Source organism: Crocodylus siamensis, chromosome 10, assembly GCF_052110815.1.
Source record: "Crocodylus siamensis isolate JL-2025a chromosome 10, ASM5211081v1, whole genome shotgun sequence".
NCBI lineage: Eukaryota > Metazoa > Chordata > Crocodylia > Crocodylidae > Crocodylus > Crocodylus siamensis.
Genome location: NC_143404.1, coordinates 41,593,785 through 41,612,612, shown reverse-complemented (window position 1 = coordinate 41,612,612; position 18,828 = coordinate 41,593,785). Strand labels below are relative to the sequence as shown.

The window sequence follows — 18,828 nt, the reverse complement described above, 5'->3', positions numbered from 1 at the left end:
GGCCACCCTGGAACACCACTTGCGACAGCCCTGTCAGCTGATCTGGGCTCACAGCCATAGAGGCACACCTGATCACATATTCAATTACTGGCATGACTCGTATTTTTTTGTGGAATAACTTTGTGGCTTATTCTTTGTGTTATGATGCTTTTAATTACTTTAATGTGTGGCTGGGTTACAACTTAAGATGTGATACATGTCATAGGTGTAATGTGTGGCAGGGGCCTCTTATTACATTCAGACCCCAATGTAGCATAGCCTGATAATCAAGGATCCTAGTTTTCCCTGAGAAAAAAGGCAAAAAAAATCTGTTTAAAAATCACAAAAAAATCAGTGTTTTTTGCAGCCTACGGTTGGCAGCATCCCGTGGTGAGCATTATCATTTTGCTTTTATTTTTACCATGGTTTTTGCCCCTTGACTGATCGGCAGCAGGGCAGGGGAGAATGTAGCTGTTTGGCTGAGAGGCAAAAAACATGGCAAAAGTAAAAGAGCAGAAATGGCTCTGCAGGATGCTGCCATGCTTTCAGCAGTTCAGAGAAAAACACAGGACATAAAACGCAGATTCTGTGTGTCTCTGTGGCGACTGGAAAACTAGGATCCCTGCTTATAATGTCTTATCCTGACCTCAAAATTCCCTGTACCTTTGGGAATGAATTGCTTTGTTTATTACATTTCAAAGTGGGCCTAATTAAGTCCTGAAGCCTAATGGTTAGACCTTTGGTGTAAATAGCAGTGTTGTTTTAGCATGGAGCTGGCCAACACATGGCTCTACCTTGGGAAGAAAAATCAAAACCACAAATATAACATAGGTGATAACTGGCTGGATGCCAGTACTGTGGAGAAGGAATTAGGAGCGTTGGTGGAATTAGGAAACTGCTGTGAGAGGAGGTGTCATGTGTCATCATCAAAAGCTGATAATACTTCCCTAGTCCTGAAGCCAAGACTTTGAATTTTTTCAACCCCTATAAAACTGTGGCTGTTGTGTGGCCAAGGAAGGATTTATCTGGTTCTTTGTGATGACACCTCTCAGCAGCACCTTGCTACTTGCTCCCACTGCTCTGTGTGGCCAGAGGCCTGAGCTCTTACACCTCCATTCTGGCACATCAGGGTGCAACTCTATCAGGTATGCTTCTGGTGGATGGGGATCAGAGTGGCACTTGGGGAGGGGTTGTAACTTGTGGCATGCTTCCCAAAAAGGTTGACCACCATTACTGTAACAGAACAGTTTCTTCCCCTGCTTCAGCATCAGAACTTACTTTATATATATAGTAAGTTCAAGATTACAGTTAGGAGAGACCATATGAATTAACAAAATGGATAACTACCCTTTCTGCTTTTCCAAGGGACTGAGACTGAAACCATGTATAACAATCAGGGATCCTGGTTTTCCTTGATAAAAAATTGCAAAATCTGTGATTAAAATGAAAGGCCCCCCACAGATGGCTCAGCCCTGCTTGTGCCCCTCACTCCCCACCCACAGCCCCCTGTCCTGTGGGTGCCCCTTACTCCCCCACCACAGACCCCACAGCCCTGCTGGTGCCCTTCACTCAGCCCCTCTCCACAGTCCCTACAGCCTTGCTGGTGCCCCTCACTCCCCTCCCCCACAGCCCTGTTGGTGGCCCTTACCCCCCATCCACAGCCTCCTGCCATCCGCCCCCCTTCCAATGGGGGCCCCCAGCTGCCAGGGCTGTGGGGCCACAGACCCAGGTCCGCAGCTGTCTGCCCCTGCTGGAAGGCAGCGGCTGCTGTAGTGGAGCAGAGCCTGGCTCCCCACTTGCTGCCTGCTTGCTGTGGGCTCAGTTGTGGGGAGAGGGGGTGGCTCCCTGCCATTGCATGCACTCCTGGGATGGGTCAGAGGGAACCTGTGCCTTCCAGATATATGGACAGGGTTGGGGCAGGTGCAGGCTTGGGCTCCTACCCTGCTGCCCTTCTCTGGGGCCTTCGCAGCCTGGTGGGTGTAACTCAGTGCTTCAAGGAACAGCAGAGCTGCATGGGGATCTGCTTACCACTGTGAGCTCCGTGCTGCCTTGACAACATGTCCCCTAAACGCACAGCAGCAGTACAGGGCATAACTGCACTGCTGCCCTAGCTGCTGTTGTGTGTGCAGGGGACACCTTGCCAGGGCACTGTGGAGCTTGCAGTGGCAAGCAGCTTTCCTGTGCAGCCCTGCTGTTCCCTGCAGTGCTGGGTCACACCTGCTGGGCTGTGGAGGCCCCTGGGGAGGGCAGCAGGGTGGAGAGACCAAGCCTGAAGCAGGCAGCCCATCCCTGCCCCCATCCCCTCCCTGCACATATTTTTGGGGGACACAGGAGAGCACACAGCAGCAGGGAGCCAGCCCCTCTTCCACCCCCTTGGACAGCTGCCTGCAGTCCCATCCCACTCCCCTGCAGCTGCACACTGTGGCCTCAGGCCCCAAGCACCACACACTGCGGAGCTGGGTACCAACCCCAGCCCCAGCCCTGCCCAGCTCCCTCTCCTCCATCCCTATGAGGGGCTCAATTCCCCTCCTTTCCTTCTGCACATATCTGCAGGAGCAGCTCTCCAGGCTGGCCATGTGCATATTCATGCACATGGTGCCCCCCGCCTGACCACCCTTCTCCTGCTCCCTCCTAGCCCTTTGCAGGCTGGAACGCTGCCAGCCTGCATAGAGGTCTTTGCAAAACTGCAAAATCTACAGGTTTTCTGCTAAAATGAGAAATCCATGTTTTCCTCCCATAAGGGAAGAAATCTGCATTTTACTGTGTTTTTCCATGGGAAATGGAAAACCCGGATCCCTGATAATAGTTTTACTCTGACTGTTGTTTTATTATAGACTCCTTGGTACCTTAGTCATCAGCCTTCAGCATCTTGTGACATCTGGACGACTGATCCTTAGAGAGGCCCTTGTTGACAAGAACCATAGCATAACTGGAGTAAGTAATTGGGTCACTTTAACATTCGCCTGGTTAGAAAGCACAAAAAGATCCCCAGTGGTGGGGGAGGGAATGGGGTGGCGTCAGGTTCAGGGGCTGCCCGCCTGGGGTGCGGCACAGGACTGAGCTGGGCGGCGGGGGGCTCCCACTGCTACACGCATCCTCAGAGGGAATGGTGGGGTGCCCCCTGATCTATGCATAGGGCATGAGCAGGCTGTTGCTGTGGGCTGTGGCCAGGACAGTCCTGGGCTCTTCCTAGTGTGAGGATGGGTCAGGCTGAGTTTGGGGTGGGTGGCAGTGGCGCTGGGAGGGAGGGTTGTGGGGGCTATGGCAAATTCTGGAGTGGCTGCAGGTCCCCTGCCCCCCTGCCCTCCACCCCAACCCTGCTCCTGTATGCCCTCGTGGTGAGGGAGGGAGTGGGGCTGGGGCAGGGGCAGGCATTCTACAGCTGTGGCAGAGCATGGGATGGAGCTGCGAGCAGCTTGTCTAGGGAGCAGCTTGTCTAGGGAGCACAGGGAGCGGGTGGAGGTCACGGGGAGTGCATGCCCCTGGATCTACATGTGGGATATGCTGGGGCTGGGGCAGTGCTGGGCTTTCTGGTGGGGGCTGGGCTGGGCTGCACTCGGGGTGGGTGACTGCGGCACTGGGAGGGCCCTATGGAAGGGTCTGCAGCCACTCCAGAATTCGCCATAGCCCCTCCCAACCCCTGTTCCCAGCACAGCCCAACCCAACATCCCTGCTGGGAAGAACCTGATGCTGCCGTGGTCCCAGCCTGCAGCCTGCCCTGCCCTGCCCTGCCTTGCATGTAGATCTGGGGGCACATGCCCCGCATGCCCTTCCAGGGTCCCTGCAGCAGCGGGAGTTGTCACCCCCTCCCTGCACCCCCCCAGATGAGCTGCTTGCGGCTCTGTCCCATGCTCTGCTCTGGCTGGGAAGCACCTGTCCCTGCCCCAGCCCCAGCCCCACTCCCTCCCTTACCGCAGGGGCCTACAGGAGCAGGGCTACAGTGGGGTGGCTGCAGCCAGTCCAGAATTTGCTGTAACCCCCACCCAACCGCTGTCCCTAGCCCAGCCCCCACACTGGGGAGTGCCCAGTGCTGCCTTGGCTGCAGCCCTCAGCGGCAGCCTGCTCGAATCCCATGTGCAGATCCAAGGGCCCATGCCCCCATGCAATCCTGGGGTGCTTGTAATGGCAGGAGCCATTCCCCACCTTGCACATGGCCTAGTCCCATGCCTTTCCCTGACTGGGAAGCACCTGCCCCAGCCCCAGCCACACTCCCTCCCCCATGTCCCTTCCCCCATAACAGACTTGGCTGCTGGACCTGGCTGTCCTCATGCTGTGCTGTGGCTGCGTGCAAGCACATGCAAAAATTTTGAAGCATGAAGTGAAAGGTTCTTGCAAAATAACACTGGCTTACCAAACCTATGGGGCTAGCCAGTTCAGTTCTTCTGTCTGTAGAGCTAGCAGGCACAAAGGACTGTCTCATTTCTGGCAAATTTCCCAAATTGCAGAGATTCCATCAGTTAAATTCATTATATCAGGATTTATAGAAGGGTTAGCAAAAACCATTTGAAAGGAGGAGGAACATATTTTCTTAGTTAAATAGAAGATAGGGTAGGGTAGCAGCTTAGAACTGGTTCAGACTGTAGAGTTACTATATTTTCAGGTCCAAAAAAAAAGATGCTTCCTAGGGAGGGAGTGACATACCGGTGCCGTCCCCCTGCCCATTCTGTTGCCCTTCACTCCAAGACCAAACTACATGCAAGACTTTGCAGGCACACTGGGAGAACCTTATTGACAAGTCATGCAATGAGTCAATTGGATACTCCACTTATTGTCACCAAGATTGGTTTGGTTTGATGAGAACAATGAGGAAATTGTAGCATGTATTATCAGAAGAGAGCTGTGTTCTGCAGTTGGCAAAATGAACTCTCCAACCAGCAATAATGAGAGACTTGCTACTGGTTCAAAGCTGTAGTTCAGAGGAGTCTATAGGACAACAGTGGTGGCAAATAAACACCATAGAGATCCAGAGTTTTGCTGACCAACATGACACGAGAAGCTTCTTTCAAGCAATAGAAGCCATTCACGGGCCACATTCCAATGGCCCAACCCCCTTGCGATCCCAGGATGGCCCTGCTCTTCTCATGGACAAGGTATCCATCAAGCAACGCTGGAAGGAACACTTCAAGACTCTACTCAACTGTGAATCTGAGGTCTCAGCTGCCACCACGGAGTCCATCCCTCAACACCCACTAATAGAACCTCTTGCTGATCCCCCATCCTTCAAAGAAGTCTGGCGTGCCATCACTCAGACCAAGAACAATAAGGCACCAAGCCAGATGGCATCACCAACAGGTCTTCACCACAGAGTTCTTTCACTAACTTCTCATCAAAATATAGGTTAAGGAGGAAGTTCCACCTGGCTTAAAGAATGCCAACATTGTGATCATCTTCAAAAAAGGGGAACAGAGAGTGTGGAAACTACCCAGGCCATTGCCCTTGTTTCTGTTGCCTCTTACTTGCATCCTTCTGAATCGCTTCTCCCCCCTTGCTGAAGATGTTCTTCCAGAATCCCAGTGTGGCTTTAGACTATCTCAGGGTACCATTGACATGATTTTTGTTGCACAACAAATCCAGGAGAATTGTAGAGAGCAACACCAGGACCTGTTTATGGCATTCATTGACCCGACCAAGGGCTTTGACTCCATCAGTTGTGAAATCTTATGGCAGGTGCTGGCTAGGTTTGGTTGTCCATTGAAGTTCATCAGTGTCCTCAGGCTACTCCATGACAGGATGACTACCACAGTCCTTTGCAAGGGATCAGAGATGGACCCATTTACCATCTGTACTGGTGTTGAGCAGGGGTGTGTCATTGCTCCAACCCTTTTTTCCATCTATCTTGCTCTGATTTTGATTCTCAGCTGTGACTGCCTTCTTCCTGGAATTGGGGTTGAATATCAAACAGATGGTTAGCTTTTCAACCTGCAGCTCCTTGACAGCAAAATGAAAGTTACCAAGACTGGAATCACCAACCTTCAGTATGCTGACTACTGTGTTATCCTTGTGCACACTGAGATTCATCTGCAGTCCACCCTTGACCTTTGCTCAGGTGCCTATTAGGGATGTGCGAAGCTTCGGTCCCTGATTCGATTTGGCAGAGATACAGCCCGATTCAGTGGCCAAATCTCCGAATCCCTTTAATCTCTCCAAATTGAATCAGAACCCTCTGAATCAATTCAGAGAGATTCAGAAAGATTCGGTGATTTGGACATAGATACAGCTTTAAATGTTTTTTCTACATACCTCTAGCTAGCAAGCATCTCATGAATGCTGCGATGGTGGGGTGCATGGAGTGTCCCACTGAAGTGCGGGGTGCTCCACAATGTGCTTGGTAGTAGACCTGGAAGTGGACCAGAAGCAGTTCTGGCCCACTTCTGTGTCCGCCACTGAGCATGTCCCCCCCGCCCCTGTGGGGTGCTCTATCCGCCCCAGCATCGAAGCATTCACAAGCCACACCTGGTACCTTGGTATGCAGAAAAAACATTTAAAGCTATGTCTGTGTCCGAATTGCTGATTCTCTGAATCAGCATCAAATCTTCAGATTCGTATTCAGCTGAATCAAATCAGGGACAGCAATCCAAATCAGGGAATCGAATCACTGTCCCAAATCAGACTGAATCCGAATCGAATAGGGCCCATTTCACACACCCCTAGTGCCTTTTGCAGCCTGGGACTCTCCCTTAACTTTGGGAAGACCAAGGTGCTCCATCAGCCTGTCCCAGCACAAGCTGATCCCCTCCCCTTACAATTTACAATTTGTAGGGGTGGACAGCCCCTGGAAAATGAGCATTTCCCATACCTTGGTAGCCTCCTCTCCCACTCAGTCAGTGTTGATGTAGAAATTGAACATAGGATTCACTGTGCCAGTGTATCCCTTCTAAAGCTGCATCTCTGTGTCTTTGCTGACCAAGATCTACAGGTGGAGACTAAGATCCTGATCTATAATGCAGTGGTTATCCCCACACTTCTTTATGGGTATGAGACATATCAAAGCATCAGCATTGCCTCAGGAAGATCCTTTGCATTAGATGTGAAGACCACTGCTCCAATACCAGTATCCTTTTTACAGCTAACATAACCAGCATTAAGGCAAAGATCAAGGAACATCAACTCCGCTGAGCTGGCCACTGTGTACAGATGGCTGGCACTTGTTTCTTGAAACAAATTCTCTTCTCTCAGCTTAGTCATGGTAAGAAGACCCATGGAGGACAGAGGAAGTGCTACAAGGAAACCCTGAAGCATACCTTAAGAAGGGTGGCATCAACCCTACAAATTGGAAAGTGCTGGCTGGGAATAGATCTCATCAAGCTACAGCCCACTTCAAAGAGAACCGTCTTGCTCAGGGACTGTCTTGCTCAGAAAGAGAGGAAGGACAGTGCACAACATCCTGGCCAACAGTTGTGCCCCCCACAGAATATCACTTGTCATATCTATGGAAAAACTTGCAGAGCATGGATTGGACTTCTCAGCCACCTTAAAACTCACCAGTAATCCCCACCTGGCAGACATCATCCTCATATTGAGGGATAGCTGATTAACAAAAAAATCCACCTCACTCCTAGGGTAGACAAAGTTATTTGAAAACGGGTTAGGTGGCCATTCCCATTCTCAGGCTCTTCCTTTTTTCTCAGTCTCGATGACCCCTTGAAGCTTGAGTTCCAGGGAAAAGTCTTACTGGTGCATTACTGGACCCTGGGGCCCCTTCCAGCCTTGCAATCTATGAATCTATAAATTTTAAACTTAGAAACGTGAGCTTGTCTTTGTTTCCATTTATTATCCCTCATTTGAGAAGCTGCAGAGGGCCATAAAGAAAGTGGTATTTGGGTACATGCAGCTGTCTACTGTAACTTTGAAGAAGTTTTACCAAGTGGAAGTATGCTGCCTACTCTCTTCATCCATTAGCCTGTATGATCAGGAAGAAAAACCTTTGCCAATCTTTCAGTTTCCCTTTTTTTTCTTTTAATATTTTTTCTCAAGTGTTTCCATAGGCAGTTTATGACTGCTATGTTCTTCATGCACTTATGATTTTCCCTTTCAGATCTATATTGAGTTAGATCTGCGATATCAACCTCCTGATGGCTCTGCAGGTACCTGGGTTGAAGAGGATTTTGTCTCTCAGATAAAAGACAGGTACTGAAAATTATATAAGAGGAAAATCTTTTGGGCAGCTTCTCCACTACTCTTTCTCTTTTCTTTTGCCCTGTCCACAGGGGAATGGTGCAGAGGCAAAGTGTTGGTGGCCTTTTACTGTGCTCCAGAGGCTTTGCTTTGGAGTGATTGTGAAGGCTGCCACTGATTGACTTTCCTATAGTGGTGCTTAGTCTTTTGGGCTGTGGGGTTAAAAAGCAACCAGACATAATGCTAACCACATCACTCCCTTGTATTCTGTTGGCTACAGAAAATGGTGTGCCTTAACCATGTTAGCCCAGTGGACCAAAAGGCTCAACTGGATTTTGACAGGCAGATTAGTGTAGGGACAAAGGATGAAACAAACCTGGTTTAGGAAGTGCTGTGGAACGGTTGTCTCAAAGGCTAGGTTAGGAAGTGGTATTCCAAATAATTTTGTGGATAGGATGTGAGTGTTGGTAAAGAAAAGATCCAGCAGAGCTGTGGGTTATCTGTAATAATATTGGACTGAAAACCCTGAGAAGAATCTCTCTCTGCTTCCTTGACTTGGAAATTGTCTTTGATGCCCTGGCAAAGGCCATACAAATAGAAATTGTCCTACCAAAAGAGAGAAGAGATAATGGTATAGATCATGAGAGAGGCAGGATCAAGCTTAGTATTGGTTCTGACAATGCGTAGTGACTTTGACAAATGTCTCTCAGACAGGGGAGCATAAGAGAAGGGAAAACTCCAAGACAAAGCACAAGTTTTCCAATGGGCTTTGGAGGAGAAGAGACAGGGAGGGGATGTTGCCAAGATTATGACTCTTTTCTCAAGTTCTTAGCTGGAGGGTGGGGTTCAGATGCTACTGTGGTGGATGTGACAGATAGAGCTGAGCAGAAATTGGCATGTGAATGACTGGTAATCTCTTGGTACACTAAACAAGAGCAGAATCAGTTTGAAGCACACGTTTGTAACATGGTTGTTTTTCTTTTCCTTACAGTTCAGAATTAATTATCCGTAATGCTGGATTTGAGGATCTGGAGTGAGTAGCCTAGTATTTTCCATACTGGGGGAGTGTGCAGGTGTTTAATGACTAAGGAACAGAACTTCCTCTTTCCAGTCCCTGCTCTTCACTAGGGCAACAATGAACATGGGTGACAACTGTTGTGTTTTTTAGGTTAGTGGATGTGCAGCGAACTAGTGAGCTGGATAAGAAGGCTAGAGTTCTTGGCAGGAAGCTGGTGAAAGGCCTGGAAACTGATGATGAAGATGAGGACTACTATGATGTGTCTGACTTGGAATTCTCAGGCATTATCTTTGGCCCTGTGAAGAGGTACCTGTCTTATAATATTCTTCTTTCACCCTCACTGGGGATCTAATTTTGCATTTTGGTTAGGGAAGATTCAGTTCTCCGTGCACAGGCACTGCTTACAGAGCAGCACAGTACAGGAGCAAGCACACAACCCTTACTATACTATGTAACATGGGAAGCCTTTGTTCTTGGATTTTCACAACTAGGGCCTTTTGAGCTTTTGTCTCGCTTTTTTATCCTCTTAGCTTTTATATTTGAGCCTCTGGCTTTTCTGACAAATCGGTACTGTTCTTTTGATCTCTAATAACAGTAAACAATGGTAGTCTTGGGGAAGGGCTGTCTTTTCTTCATATGGAGCCTACATCCTTATGGAACCTTATTGATAGGAAGTTTGCATGGACTTAATGGAGTTAAAAGACTGCATGAGGTGTTCAATATTTCCCCTTCCCTTTGTAATGATTGGGGGTGTGGGCAGTTGGCGTAGGTCATCTATGCTGTGAGATTGCAAGCCAGGAATCCAGGAGTTGGAAATTACAAGTCAGGTATCCTCCCACACATCCCTGCAAGGGCACTCTTCCAGTACTATGGTTATCTTATGGTTATCTCCATTCATGGTCCTCTGGACTTACGATATACTCCAGGAATGACAGGTTCTCTCATTTCATGTAGAGGTGGTGCTGGTGGAACCATTCTAGGTCAAAACAGACAGCTGGTTGTCCAAAAATATTATCATGAGTCTTTCTAGGATGTCCCTAAAAATACTGACAAAGTGTTGTGAAGTGGTGGGAGCACTGGAGAGGCCAAAGGGCATAACCACATATTCAAAGATAATCATATCAGGTATGGAAGGCTGTCTTCTACTCCTCTCCCTGACAGATACAGATCAAGTTATACACACCACTCTGACCCAGTTTTATGAAGACAGGCATTTGTACCAGTCTTCATTAATGGGGGAGAGTAGATTCCTGTTCTGGATAGTGACATTAATCAAAGCTCAATAATCCATACACAGGCCTAGAGAATCATCTTTCTTTCTTTTTTCCCCCACAAAGAGGATAGGAGCTCTGTTCAGAAAAGTAGAGGGTCAGATGAACCCCTTAGCCAGGTTTTTGGGCAGTTATCCCTTAAGGCCCTGAGCTCTGGCTCAAATAGGGAGTATGGGCAGAGAAAGGGAACCATTGACTTTGGCTGTAGTTTGATGGTGCAGTCATATGTCAGCAAAATCCTGCTATTCATCTGGGAGGGCAACAGTGGACTCAGAGTCATCTGTCTTAACTAAGTTGGGCCCTGCATCCTGAGGAGGTGAACAGCTTGGGTTGTAGCTGCCCTGGAATTCCCCGGAGTGGAGATTTTCCTCAAGGAGAACACTGGTGCTGGCAAGATGAAGGCCCTTGCAAGTGCAAGACAAGTTCCATGGTAACAGTCTGCACTGAACTGAACTGCCTTGGATTGCCAATGGATCTGTGGATTGTAGATAGGTGTAACAGGGCACTTAGCATACTTGTCACTTTAAGAGGAGAGAAAGCTTTAGAAACAGCTCTGGCAGCAGTCAGGGAAGACACCTGACCAGAAGGGGCTGGGACCGAGGTATATATAAGCCCAGGGTCTGAGGCAGGGGGTGGGTTTATCCAGGTAGATGGCAGGGAAAGTGTCCTTGAGCAGGCCACTGAGAGAGACTCTGGCTCACACCAAGTATGTCTGTACATATGCAGCCTTTGGGCTGGGAGCAGAACAGCCAGCATGCAGTCGTAGGGCTGGGGAGTGTTTGGTGGTTTGTGGAAGTGATGAAGGAGAAGTAAAGAGGTCCTAGAGGACCCAGAGAGAGACAACAGAGCACTAGAGAGAGAGAGAAGGAGCTAGAGGGCTCAGAAAGAGAGCAGAAGGCTGGAGGACCCAGGAAGCAGGTAGGGCCAGGGTGCCCATAGGTCTCACTGGCCTAGGAGCAGGGCTGGGGTCCAGGAAAGGCTGAAGGCCAAGAAGGGCCACAGCTGAAGACTGGGACGGCTGGAGAGCCCATGGGTCTCAACTGGCCTAGGAGCAGAGCCAGGATCTAAGGAGCAGGACCAAAGGCCAGGAACACTACTGTCAGAGTCAGAGGGAGCCAGATTGCTTATAGCCCAGAGAGCAGCTGGTGTAAGATCAAACAGAGCCCAGAGCCCATTGCCCATATGGGTGGTTATGATTTGATTAGTATGTGTGACATCTGCAAAGCATGGGTATGGGTACTGGGGAGAATGGATACCATGTAATTAGCTCTTAAAGTGATGAGCATGGATACCCGTGTTCATGAGTTTGAGACCAGGCTTGAGGAGCCCTGGGGAAGCCTCCCTTTTTCTAAAACATGAATATAACAAGGTGGGGCAGGCAAGGGGAGGGGGAGATTGCCCAAAGATAGTGAAGTTGATAAGGACAGAGGGGGCTTCAGGTCATCACGGCCTCTGCAGCAGGACCCTGTTACAATGGTGAACCACGTGATTCATACCCTGTATAGGGGGCATGTGTGGAACCGATAAGGCCAAACCACAGCACTTTTTACTGTGGTCCTGGAAGAAGACTTGGGTAGGAACAGTTTCTAGGTTAATTGGCCTCAAATGAGTGGCGTCTCATCAGTTGACATTATCACCAGTGGGGTTGGACCTATGTTGTATGAGGATATGATTTGCCCAGGTTCTTAAAACTGCCTGAGGTGTTAGACTCCTTTAGAGTAGCTTGCTGGGTTTTGGACATGGCTGAATGGGAGAGGTGCAGCATCAACAAAAGTAGGGAAGGACAGATCCTCACAGTGGTCCTCACCCCTGAGGGGAAGGCAGCAGGAAGGCCGTGACATCAATGAGTGTGTGCATTGCCTGGTTCAGACCCCTCTAATCTTTGGTTTCCTGATGGTGGGATTCCCCTTGATCTGGCCAGATAAGTGGCTGCAAAGTGACTGGACTTGCCACAGTACAGACAGAGACCTGCAGACTGTTGCTTGTTCTTTTCCACTTCAGACAGGTGGGGTTGCCAGTCACTGACCTGTCTTGGTTCCTTGGGCTCCCCCACGGAGAGCTGGAGGAGCAGGGCTCCCAACTCCGGGATCCTGTCTTGGGGTTCTTGTCCACTCCAGTCTCCAAGCAGAAATGGTGGTCATCCCAGCTGCATCATTCTCTGAGTGACTCTAGGCTGGTGGGGGCCTCTACCTGGGCAAATTCATCTTTTGCCACTTCAATAGGTCCTTGAAGGAAATGAAAGAGCTGTGCAGACTTATTCATCTATGTTTCTGACCAGTTGTCGGATCTTGGCTGCATCCTGGCTTGTGGTTTGATGACTCTGTGTCAGGATCTGCAATTCCATTAACAGTAGTTCATGACTGAAGAGGGTTGATGTACAGCATTGACATGTTGTTAAGGAACCTCTCCAAATCACCCAGGAGGAGGCTGGAACCTTCCAGCAGCAGGGGTCCAAAGCCAGAATATTCCCTGCTAGTGGGCTGATGACCAGCCCCAACATAATGCTCTGTTGGGCAGGTTTTGGGACACAAGGTAAATAACAGCTGGCATTGGTTCAAAAATCCTCAGGGCCTTTCCACTCTTTTGGTAAGGTGTTCAGGCAGTGGAATCTTAGGCTCAGAGAAGGACTAGGAGGTGGCTACAGACAAAGTTGCTATCGCTGCTGGCTGGTCTGGCTGAAGCCTCTAGGTGGCATTCTCCTGTTGTAAGGCTGTTACCTGGGTCTGCAGGGCCCTCTTCTGCACCTGCAGGGCATCTACCTGGGTGTGCTTTTCCCACAGGCTGGCCACCAAACCCTTCTTGGAGAGGGGCACCTGGGAGAGGGATATATGTGGCCAGAGGACCATGACCTCTGGTGTTATTTGATCTGGGCAAACTGTAATGGACCAGGGTGTGGGCATTTGGGGTAGGTCACTTACATTGCCAGGTCATGAGTCAGTAGTCTAGATGCTAGGGCCTTAGGCAGGGATACAGACTGGAGCTAGGGAGGGAGAGGGACACTAGGGTAAAGCAAGGTGGTCTGTTGTCCAGACAGCTTTCGACTGTCTGCTCCAGGCTTATAAAGTCCTAAGCAGGTGGGGCCCCTTCCTGTATCCATTGGGGATGGCTCAGCCTAGTTTATAATCACTTGCAGCTGAGGCCTGGAGCAGGAACCTTTCCAGCTGGGCCTTATGCACCCATGCTATTTTGGGGGTTAACTGGCCCTGAGTTTCAGCTATTAGGGTTTCACTGTTGGTGTAGTTGTGTTGGTTGTGTTCATTAGAAATAAATGTAACTTTTGCACAGGTACAGGTTGTATGTAAGTGAAGTGAAGGAGTGGCCTTGCTAATACACCTGCTCAGCTTACTTGTTTTTCTTGCAGCCGCTCCCGACTCCTTTGCAGGTGGGATCTGTTTGCCACTCCTACACCACAATACTTCCAGGTACCATATTAAACTGTTCTTCCTGCCAAGAATTGTGGCCTTAACCAGCTCACTAGCTTGCTGGTTACATACAGGTCAGCACATGCCTAGAATCTCTGTCCTTGGAACCAAGTGTGCCATTGCGCATATCCTGTCTCCTGGCAAGTTACTGCCAAATTGGTTTCTTTCCTTTCATATATGACCCCTAGACTCAATGCCTTGTCCAAGGACCAGTACTGTAGTCCCATTTCCCCAGGAATCACATACTTGCCCCAGCAGACCTCTCCACTTTCCGTTGGTCTGTTTGTTCTAAGTTCCAGCATGTCCAACTCAGGCCCCTAATCAATGTTAGTATTTCTTCGCCTTGCTATGTGTGGGTCTCCATGGTACAAGTGTGAGAATCTTTGGACATTATGCACTGAACAGCTCTGGGTCCAGATTTAGCATCTCCTTTCTCTAGTTTAAAGCACTCCTCCAGGACACAGGAGAATGGCTTGAGACATGATTCTTATTAGGCAGTAAAGTTACCGTATCTTCTTGAATCCAAGATGAGTTTCCTCCCACCTGCCGTTCAAAATGAGGGAAAAAAGTCCCCATCTTGGATTTGAGTACAAGGCAAAAGAGGGATAGGCAGCTGATATGGCTCTGACTCCAGCTCTGACCCAGGCTTAGAGGCAGAGCTGAAGCTGCTGTCCTGCCCCACCGTGCTGCCCGCCATATGCCACCTTACCGTCCTGCTGCCTCTGCTCTGCACCATTTCTGCTCCCTTCTCCCCTCCTCCCTGTTGCCCCTAGGATTCCTTTTACCAGAGACCCGCAAAGATTGACACAGCCCCTCACCCGATTTGGTATCACGTGAACTTTTAATAGTAACCCTTAGGCTTATTACAAGTGTTCTTCCTTGCAAAGGAACTTGGGAAGTGGTTCCTTCAGGCATTACATCAGCAACCTTCAGTGGTATCGGCCTCAGATCCTTTGCTGGGTGTGCAGAATGTTAGTTTCTGGATTCCTTATTGTTCAAACAAGAAGTCCAAGGTAGTTCCTGTCTCCACAGGATGGCAACATAGAACACACACCTTCCTTTGTTTGTCCATCACTTTTGTAACTTCTCTTATCCCAAATTGTCTGATCCTTTGGCTCTGTGCCAAGCATTTCTTATATCGTGCACCAATCCCCTGGCACTGTGCCAGCCACATTCCTTATAGGGAAACTGCTGTCCTTTGTTCGCTTAGTGCCCAATCACAGCACTCACATCTCCCAGTGCCACAGAAGGTGCTCTGTTCAATTTTGTTGCTTAGTTCCGGGAAGGCCTGGACTATGGCTAAAAGCCTTAGCATAACTCAGTCTGCCTGCTACACTCCTCAGCGCTGCTTACCCAGAGTCGTGACTCCAGGTCTGGCTCTGGTCCATGCCACAGAGCACATGCTGGCTCCAGCCTCCACCCAGTCAGGTAGCAACATTTGCAGTGATGGCAGCTCCAGCTCTGGCCTCATCTCCACCCTGGGGCTGGGGCTGGAGTTGCCACTAGGGATGTGCGAAGCTTTGGTCACCGTTTTGATTCAGAGAAGATAAGGCCTGATTCTGAGGCCGAATTACCAAATCTGAATTGAATTGGGAGACAACCCCCCCACTCCGAATCGATTCAGGAAAAAAATCAGAGATTTGGCAATTTGGAAGGCAGTCTTGCAGGGAAACAGAAACTGAGAAGGGGGAGCAGGGGGTGAAAGACTGACATTTGTAGCTGGCCAGTGACTGTGATCTTTCCCTGAGTTCCCTTCCAATTGTAGTGCTCTGGGGGAGGGATGTAGAAACAGCATATAACTGTCTGCAGCATTTCTGTCCCTTTTGTGAGCTGTTTCTGCCTGAGCAAAAGAGGGTAGGCAGCTGGCCTAGAAACAGGTGAGCACGCAGAGAACTAACCAGAACTGGGGAAGGCCCCCTGTTGCAGTCTACCAGGCCTGCTGTTTTCATCCCACTGTGCCTTAACACGCACAAAGTCACATGTCGTGAATTTTTCTTTGAACAGTTTGAGGTGCAGTTTCCCAGAAACCCTTGCCCCTATCTCCTTGAAACATGGCAGGCCTCATGTCCTCAGATAGAGCTACCATCTCTGCTATTTTCATCCAAATCTGTCAAAAAATGACAACGTTATAGGTATTTCAGTGATTCTACATTATAGTTTATGGCCAAATCACCAAGTATCTCCGAATCAGTGCTGAATTTTTCAAAGCTTATTTGCCCAAATAGATTTGGGACAGTGATCCAAATCTCTGAATCAACTCACAGTCCTCTAAATCGACCAAATCCGAATCTAATACTTCCTTATTCATGCAGGCCTAGATGCTACCACTGCAGTCAATGCTGCCTGGCCCGACAAGGTCCAGAGCCAGCATGTGCTTTGTGCCCTGGACCAGATCAGAGCTTGAGCTAGAGCCATGACTCAGAGTTAATGGTGGTGGCAGGAGGGGACAGGCACCAGGGGTTGCTGGTGTAGAGGGCCAGGCAGCAGAGGAGGCAGGTGCCAAGAGGCCCAGGCATTGGAAGTGGGGGGGTGGGTACTGGAGGTCACAGTAATAGCGGGGCAGGCAGCAGGTTGGACAAGTGGTGGAGGGGACAGGCAGCAGGGGGCAAGGGATGGGAGTGAGGCTGCTTGACTCTCCCACCACCTGCCCCTCTACCACCTGCCTGCCTGCCTGCTGTTGCTTTCCCCATCACAGTTTGTGTCGGGGGGGACCGGTTTAAGATGAACTTCCAATAATTTATAAATTATCCATATATAGAATCTAATTAATAAGGAAGTTGTCTTGGATTCTTGGATTCTGGGATATAGATAGGGTAGATATGAGTTTAATGGAGATTAGAAATTTCTATGCCATGATGATGAACTACTGAAGAATAGTTATTGTGGGGAGAGAAAGCAGATTCCTGCCATTCTGGCTTTAACCAGCTTTCTGTAGTATCCCAATAACACCTCTGTAGCAGGGCACTAAGATGTGCCTGCTACTTGAGGCTGAAGAAGCCTGCCCAGGAGCTCTGCAAGGCAAACAGAGTTCCCCAGGTGCAGGTTGCTGGGTAAGAGCCTAAGGGAGTAATTTGCCACACTTACCAACACTACCTGACCAGCAGGAGGCAGGGTTCTGGGACATATAAGCCCAGGCTGTAGCTAGCAGATGCACTCTCTCTCCCTGGCAACTGACAGGGAAGGAGCTTCTGCTTGCTAAATCTACTTGAGACCTGGTGCTGCCTGCTGAGCTCTCCCAGTACTGCCTGCTCTGCTATCTAGGTGCTACATAACTACAGGGATTCTCCTAGGTACATGGGGCATGTTACTCTGAGTGGAAGTTTGTCCCCTTAATGGGGCATAGCACTGTTGTTGTTGCTAGTATTTAAGTTATCGCTTAGGGGCTTGTGTTTGTGTTCATGTTTAGCCTTGGAGGATTGGGTTGAAGCTAGGAGGGGAGATTTGGAGCCCTCATTAGTGCCTGGAGAAGAGAGGGCATATGATTTGATAGAGTCCAGTGTTAGGTGCAGCAAGCATACTGCCAGAGGGGCACAGCCAGAAGGGTGCAGTGACCCCAGAGCACCAGGGGGGCACAGCCAGAAGGGTGCAGTTACAGGGGTACAGTGAGCCCAGAGTGTCAGGAGGGCACAGCCAGAAGGACTCAGCGAGCCCACAACACCAGAGGGGCACAGGTACAGGGTTAGGTGAGCTCATAGCACCAGAGGGGCACAGCTAAGGGGGTCAGATGTGCAAGAGAGAGGCACAGAGCCAGGCACCTGAGAGAAAGGTGCAGAAAGCCAATTACTAGAGAACTTGGTGCCTGTGGGTTGCTGAGAGACAGGAGCCAGAGGGCTCAACACCAGGGGTGTATAGAGTTGATCACAGTAGTAACATCTGTGAGGCATGGGACACATGTAGGGGAGGCTGAAGCATGTGTTTACTGTCCAGTATAACTGGGCATATGAGGGGCAGCCTCCTGCCTAATAAACAACTTAATTATTTAGTAACAAGGTGTGGAAGGAGAGATAGGCGGGCCGACTGCCCAAGACAGGTGGGTAGGCCAATGCAGAGGTTGGCCTCAGGATGGTCCCCTGTCATAACTTCCCTTGCTTTTTGTGTCTACCAAGTGTAGAATGGACATTAATAGACCATCTGACCTCTTGGAAATGTTCTTGAGGCACCTTATAGAGGAGCAAGCAAGTAGATTTTGTTACATCCCATAAATTTGTATGGCTCTGGGAGGCTGCACAGTTGGTACAAATTCCAACAGAGAGTCAATAACAGAGCCGTGATTAGAATTTGAGACTTTTTAGCACTTGGGCAGCTTGACCATACTCCCTGTCTCAGTATCTAGTTAGTACAGTTGCTTGCAAGGTGAATTTCATGTTAGGCTGTAAACGTTGCTGTTCTGTTTCCCTCTGGCTAATTTTGAGAGCCTAGAGAACTTCTAGATTATTTAGGGGGTAAAAGATCTGTTGCATGTCAATGAAAAGGGGCCTTAGAATGTGATAAAGTCTTTGTTTTCCATGTGGTCTTGAAACCAAAATTTTTTCCCATGCTTCTCCAAAGGATCCTGTCATGATTTTTATCTGATTGTGAGAAGTGCTCAGAAAACAGGCTTCTTTAAAAACCAGTGGTGAAGGTAGCTACTAAGTTAGCTCAGAGCTTGGTCAGAGGCTGATGAAACACAAAGCCCTAGGCAGAACTGGGCAAAATACAGATTGGTCCTCCAGAAACTATTTGAAAGGCAAGGATTTCTTTGGGTGATGTTTTTTATTGGACCATCTGTGTAGTTGGGATAGAGTTAGACAAGCCTTTGAATGCAAGATACTCTTCTTCAAGACTGAGGAGAAAAGCCAGCTATGCAGTTGGTCCAATAAAAGAGATCACCCAAATAAATCTTTACCTCTTGCATAATTCTTGGACCATCATGGCTACAGCATCACTCTAACATTACCAGAAACTCTTCGTGAATTATCCCAATTATTGAATAGTTTGGGCTTGGGGAAAAAATTCAGGGCCAGATTCATAAAACAAATGGTGG

At 49.0% G+C, this 18,828-nt stretch overlaps 1 protein-coding gene across 1 annotated transcript in view; it reads left to right on the top strand.

Moving 5' to 3' along the window:
- The window catches only part of LOC149856500 (fer-1-like protein 4), a 120,551-nt gene that overhangs the window by 13,229 nt on the left and 88,494 nt on the right, over positions 1–18,828 (top strand). The window contains exons 4-8 of the mRNA XM_090065282.1: positions 2,814–2,913; positions 8,015–8,106; positions 9,086–9,127; positions 9,263–9,418; positions 13,745–13,805. Coding sequence (XP_089921408.1) covers positions 2,814–2,913; positions 8,015–8,106; positions 9,086–9,127; positions 9,263–9,418; positions 13,745–13,805 — 451 coding nt within the window. The remainder of the gene's footprint in view (positions 1–2,813; positions 2,914–8,014; positions 8,107–9,085; positions 9,128–9,262; positions 9,419–13,744; positions 13,806–18,828) is intronic.